Source organism: Dermacentor andersoni, chromosome 6 (assembly GCF_023375885.2).
Source record: "Dermacentor andersoni chromosome 6, qqDerAnde1_hic_scaffold, whole genome shotgun sequence".
Lineage (NCBI taxonomy): Eukaryota > Metazoa > Arthropoda > Arachnida > Ixodida > Ixodidae > Dermacentor > Dermacentor andersoni.
In genome coordinates this window covers 144,263,603-144,270,085 of record NC_092819.1, presented here as the reverse complement: position 1 = coordinate 144,270,085, position 6,483 = coordinate 144,263,603, and the positions used below count along the sequence as shown (strand labels likewise).

The 6,483-nt window shown below is 45.7% G+C and overlaps 1 protein-coding gene across 1 annotated transcript; it reads right to left on the bottom strand.

The window, feature by feature from the left end:
- Positions 1 to 1,808: 1,808 nt before the first annotated feature.
- LOC126523604 (uncharacterized) lies at positions 1,809 to 5,929 on the bottom strand. The gene has a single exon (XM_050172198.3). The coding sequence runs from the start codon at positions 5,468 to 5,470 to the stop codon at positions 2,666 to 2,668; it is 2,805 nt and encodes a 934-aa protein (XP_050028155.1). The 5' UTR covers positions 5,471 to 5,929; the 3' UTR covers positions 1,809 to 2,665.
- Positions 5,930 to 6,483: the final 554 nt, after the last annotated feature.

Here is a 6,483-nt window from a genome sequence, read left to right as displayed (position 1 = left end):
TTCAAGCTGTGTTGTTATGGCCAGTTTACGCTGATTGAAAGGCGCACATTCCGCGCCAAGCCACTTCCTTATTTTGAAAGTGCAGGAGGGAGGCTGACCAATAAAATGATTACCATAAGATCACTTAATTAAAGCATCGCATCAGCCATTACAGTAGTCAAAATGTGTGGCAGTTGATTTCATTTGAAGTGGTGTTCCGTCTAAACTTGACAAGCTATATTATATATATATATATATATATATATATATATATACACACATATGGGGTTTCTTCAAAGTTCAGCATGCAGGACCCGACATAACATATATGCAGGAAAAAGGCGACAAACTTCTCATTTAACGTTTGAATAAGTCTTCCAAAAAGTTGGTCTCGTTCCTGCATATATATATATATATATATATATATATATATATATATATATATATATATATATATATACACGCACGTGTGTGAAGCGTCTGCCAGGTCTTTTTCACTGCACACAACTGCTAGTCAGTACTAATAATTTTCCACCGTACTATGCCAACTTTCCGTGGCTATGAAGGGAAAGCTACAGGGGAAGAGCTTCTGCATGTGTTACTGCGTTAAATAGTCCGGCAGAGTTTGACAGCGCTTGCGGTATCTCGGGGCAGATCAGGCTCGATATACTCGGGGGGGGGGGGGCTCCCCCCACCCATTGCACATAAGCGACACAGCCCCCCTCCCCACGCCACCATTTTTCACACACATTCCTAAAGCACCAACAAATTGCTCTATCCGGCGGTCAATCTTTTGCTGCCTTTTTTTTTTTACTGCCGGGGGTCCACCCAGCATTGCACTATCAATCAACTTTATCGAAACACTGTTTCTGTAGTAGTGCTCTTGGTTACACACAGTGCACTTTTTTGATAACAGGCTGTCATTGTAGAATACGAAAAAAAAGTCAAAGTAGTTTCCCTTCTTCCAAGTGCCTTTATTATTGCGGAGAAGCCAGCTTTTCCAAATGCTTTTTAGCTCGCTGCTCACGGACGGCCCCAAGATGCATTGCATGTATTGTATACAGACTGCCACGCACCAAATCCGCAGTGCTTGACCCCTTAAGCTTGATCCACATGACGGGACAGATCGCCGACTTACCTAGTTGCCAGGGACAACCATGCTATGGTTGAGCTAGAGTTGAATCTCGTCGCTAGCAGCTGGTCTGTGGCCTTTTTTTGTGTGTGGTGCAATCCAGTGGCACAGAACTCATTCGCTGACCGAGTCTGCGATCCGTCCCATAATGCAAATCCTGCTTTACCAAACAGATGGTGCTGACCTACCGTGATTCAGTCACGGTACTTGTAATAAACCTTCAGAGATCTTACTGCGTTTAATCGAGCAGTAGTCAGCCACAGCCTGCAGGCTTTTCAGTTTCACCGATAGTCTGCAGCACAACACACTGCTTGACTAGTAGGTTCGTGTGTGAAACACTATCTGCTAAATGAAATGCCACGACAGAAAAGCATGAAATTGCAACGTTTGTGCTTGTGCATTTGTTGCCACTGCAACATTTAATTTAGCTGCAAAAGGTCATTACCTGCCAGCACAGGTAGTTTCGACCGCACAGGCTGGTTTGAAGTTGAGAAGCGACATGCTAAGCAGCCCAAGTGCGATTCTCTTAAAACAGATCCAAAATTACCCCTAAAGAGTGAAATATTTTTGTAAAAATTTTAAAAAACAAATTATATGAATTAAACATAGACTTCATGCATAGCATTTCCACACCCATCTTGGCAGACAGCTCAATTTTCAAGTCTGTCCGATGCCTGTGCCACACTGGTACAAGAAATAACTAAATGCTTAATGCCTTTATTAAAGTTCAATGTCATTCATGTGATGCCACATCGACATACTTAATCTCATTAAAACTTAACGCCATTTGAGGTGCAATGCGTCCGCACAATTAATTCGACTGTTGATTCCATTTCATCACCCTAGCTAATTGTAATGCTGGCAGGCAGTGCGACACTCGCATTAAGCAGTTAACTTTTGGGTTGCTCTTCCTGCTTCTAAGGACGACCTCATGCCTAAATGTTCGTACAAGTTCAGGCCGCCTGATAATTTCAAGAACTTGTGTGGGCGAGACCGTATGTCACACTACCTTTATGAAATAAACTTGTGCAGGCAAACAAGATCGAAAATGTCACAAAGGACTGGATTACAAGTTACTGGGCAAAAATACCAAACAGAAACGTGTTTGTAATATAGCAAGTGAACTGTTCACTCTGTGTCCACACTTCAGTTTTTCTAATGAAATTAGAAAGTTTGCAATGAAGGTGCAAAATTTGAGTAAATAAACAGGCTATGCAAGGTTGCTGCAGCCTCCTGCACTCTACAACACTGCCTGCAAAAACTAACCTCTTGTGAGCAACTTAACCAGGCAGGCTAATACTACATCCAAATTCATTTAGAAACTATCAAGTCACTCTTATCACAAAAGTTTAAATTGGTGAACTAAACAAAATCAAAATGCAGATCCTGTGTACAGCGGTCATGCCAGTTGTAGCGAACAAATGTTGCCGCTGCAGAACTATTGAACAATCGCAGCAGCAAAGAAACAGTGCTCAAGCATTTTTTTTTTTTTCTTACATCTATTCACTCTGGCATTGGGCAATAAGCTTGGACATGGATGAATGGGTTGTTGGCTTAAGCTTCACTGTTCACTTTGTGGTGCACCTTCCTCACCATTGCACTCTCCACCTCAGGATCCAGCAGTGGAAAGTCTAGTGGTTCTTGAGTGGCCAATGATGACTCGGAACACCGCAGGAGGAACTCTCTAGTGTACGTCTTGAAGCCTGTGAGAGTGCTGCAAGGTGGACTAGCAGCCACTGACAAAGTTGACGATGGGAGCGCTTGCTGGTCATCGGCACTTCTTTCGAACTCTTGGGAACTTGCCAGTCCTTTGAGCTGCCTTTTCCCAGCCGTTGAGCCATTAACACTCAATGTCTTGAAGGTAGCTGAGAGCGTGTGCTCATCAGGATTGCTTGAAAACAGTGCTGCACTTCCAAGCCTCTCAAACTGCTTAGTCTGGCTGAGACCATCTGTGTAGCCTAATGGCTTCATGCTACCTGAAGGCCCCTTCTTATTTTCAGTGTTGCTCGGTAACTCTATTCGGGTTCCAAGCCTCTCAAACTGCTCAGCCTGGCTAGAATGATCTGTGTAGCCTAATGGATTCACGTTACCTGAAAGCACCTTCTGGTTTTCAGGATTGCTTGGAAACTGTACTGATGCTCCAAGCCTTTCAAATTCCTTAGCCTGGCTGGGGCCATCTGTGTAGCCTAATGGCTTTATGTTACCTGATGGCACCTTCTGATTTCCAGTGTTGCTTGAAAACTCTACTGATGCTCCAAGTCCCTCAAAATACTTGGTCTGGCTCTGACCACTAGTACCACCTGATATGGTAAAGGTAGTTGCAAGTGGCTGCTGATTATTGTCAGTGTCAGCCTTGCTTGAAAATAGTGCTTGTCTTCCAAGACCCTTGAACTGGTTAGGCTGGTCAAGTGCATTGGTAGTGCCCAATGACATGGGTGGAAAGATTTGCTTATCAAAACAGCTAAGAAACTGTGTTGAGCTTCCTGAACTAAGAAATTGCTTGCTTTGGTCACTTCTGTCATTGCCCAATGCATTAAAGTCACCAGAAGCTTCCAACTTTTGGTTTTCAGTGTTGCTTGAAAACTGCGTTGAGCTTACAAGTCTCTCGAGCTGTCCTGTTAAGCTGTGTGGCCCGCTACTACCCGATGCAGTGGAGCCAGCTGAGAGTAGTTGGCCGTCATCCTTGCTTGAAAACTGTGACGAATTCCAAAAGCGCTTGAACTGATCGGGCTGGCCAGGTACACTGGTATTGCCCAACGTCTTGGAGCCAGTCGAAAGCACATGACTGTTGTCAATGCTTCTTGAAAACTGCATTGAGCTTCCGAGCCCATCGAATTGCTTTGTTTGGTCAGGTTTGTCATTACTGCCCCAATCTTTGAAGCCAGTCGGAAGCATGCGCTGATTACAAGTACCGTTGAATTCTACAAGGCTTTCAAGTCCCTTGAATCGCTTATTCTCAGAAGGTCCACTGGCATTTCCAAATCTCTCAAAACTGCCTTGTCCAGATTGTGCCTTTGTTGCATTGGCAGACTGCAAGGTGTCCCTCAGTGGCCAAGCTGCAGCTTCTTTCACAAGTCTGAGTTCATCTTTTTTGTAAGCTTCACCATGTGAGCTGTCCACCTGGCTCTTCTGAAAACTACTGTGTCCAAGAGAATGCTGCAGAGCATGCATTGCATTTGTGTGCAGCCCTGGCACCGTAGGCTTCTTGGATGGCTCACCTGACCCAGAGGGCACGCAAGACAAATTTGGGTTCGCAAGGTAAGATGAGTCTGCTGTTTCATCGGAAAAGAAGCTTCGTAGTACTAAAGTGGACATATTCACAATAGTGGAGTTGGTTCCACTGATCTGGACAACATCCTTGCCAACAGTGACAGTCCTTACACATGCCTCAGCGTCACTATCAGCCACAGCAGGAGTCTTCAGATACATATCTAGATAGTCAGTGGTTGTCCCATTGGCCCACTTTCCATTCTGCATTGGAGGCCCACTGTACCGAGCGATATTTTCAGAAATTACTTTTTTAGCCATTCCCACAACACCTTCACTCTGTTGGCCTTGTGTACTTGCATTAGCATTTTGAACCACCCCTTCATTATCGGAGCTGTCTAACCTCCTGTGCGTTTGTGTGTCTTGCAGATTAGGGCTCTCTTTCCAGATGTTATGGTTTTGAAAACTAATCTCACCTTTTAGAGGGCCTTGACATGAGACACTCTGTGGGTTGGCAGAATTTTCGGGATTCTTGATCTCTTGAGAGGTCCAAGGCAAGATCGGCGGCGCCGCAGGCTTGGTTTCCGCCTTGATAGTTTCCGTTTGTGGACGCTGCTCCTGATGGTGCCTCTGCTCGAACGCGCGGGACAGTTCCATTGCAGTAGCGTCGTCGAGCGCGGTGGACTCAAACCCGAGCTCTTCGAATTTGCGGGCGTAATACCCCGCATCGCTCTTGTCGCTCTGCCAGCCCATGGCACGCAGTTCAACCACTTCGAGGAGCCTCAAGCGGCCGACGGAGTCGAGTCCATCGTCACGGGCGGCGTTGCGCAGGGTGACGAAGTGTCTGTCCAACTGGTCTTTGAAACCGGATTCCATGGTAGCGCCCTTGGCTTTCAGAAGGCTGCATATCTGAGACACGGTAGCGCCGCGGTTTCCATTGCCAATGGACGCACAGAGTGATTCCACCTGACTAAGCAACAAGAGTTCGTCGGTTGAGGCGCAAGTTACACCGTCAATCAGCGAGGTCGTGTCCTCGGCAGGACTAAGCAGAGGCGTCAAAGACTTGTCCGGATCGAACCCTGGAGTATCTGTTGAACGCAGAGGACGTGGCCTCTCGAGCTTACGCACACATTTTGTGCTTTTAACAGACATCGCTCCTGGACAAATACCTTTGGAACGATAAAAGATGTGCGATCCGAAGGCCTTTCCAAGCGTTCCAATCGCACGCAAGACGTGTCAACGCCGTAGCCGAAGCATAAATTATGGCCGAAGCGTGCCAAAGGTCAAGGACAAAGGCGCAAGATGATGATGATAAGGCGTAGATTATGTACCGGTACAACAGAGCGACGCATAGGAAATGGTCTTGTGGGTCAGGCACGAACAGTGCGCGGCAAGAGCAAGTAGACCGCCCACCGAAAAGGGCGTATTTCCTCGCGCTAAAATGGTAATTTTCAATACTCTTGCGTTATCTTCCTTTGTCTGCCACGTCATTTCCTATCAATAAAACCACGTGGTCATTAGATGATCACGTGCAAGGTCGTGCTGCAAGTACCTCATTTGTGGAAGACTTGTTTGTGCGCTACTGCGCACAAGCACCTGACGGTACGTCACAACTCACGGTGAAAAACGCACACCAAAGTGATCAGGGGAAGAGGCGAGAAAATATAAAAAGGAATAAGCTTCCCTTTAATGAACATGTAGGACGGAAATCATCTCCGGAGGAAAAATCATACAATAAAGAACTCAATGCAGAACAGTGTTATGATGATGATGATAATAATATGATGAGTGTATCCTCCCCCCCCCCCCCCCACACACACACAAGCACACCCCTGTTGAAATTGACCTTAAATCTATATTACATATTTCTAGCACTATCTTAATGTCATTGCTAGTTTTCATTGGGCCACATAGTTCTTTAGAAAGTTCTCCCCATTCTCATATGGCGCTAGATTGCCGAGTGTGTACGCCTGCAAGCCTGTGTTACAGATCACGTCAGTTCCTTTTCACCATAGGGATCATGAAGTTATCTAGGGACGTAATTGAAGTTTCTTGTATTCACGTACAGGGAAGTACTTGGAGCAGTTTCGGGTGTAGGTGGGGGCTGGTTGTTTTGTTATATATCACACTATTTACTGTATTGATATTGCTCATTGTTAGTTGAC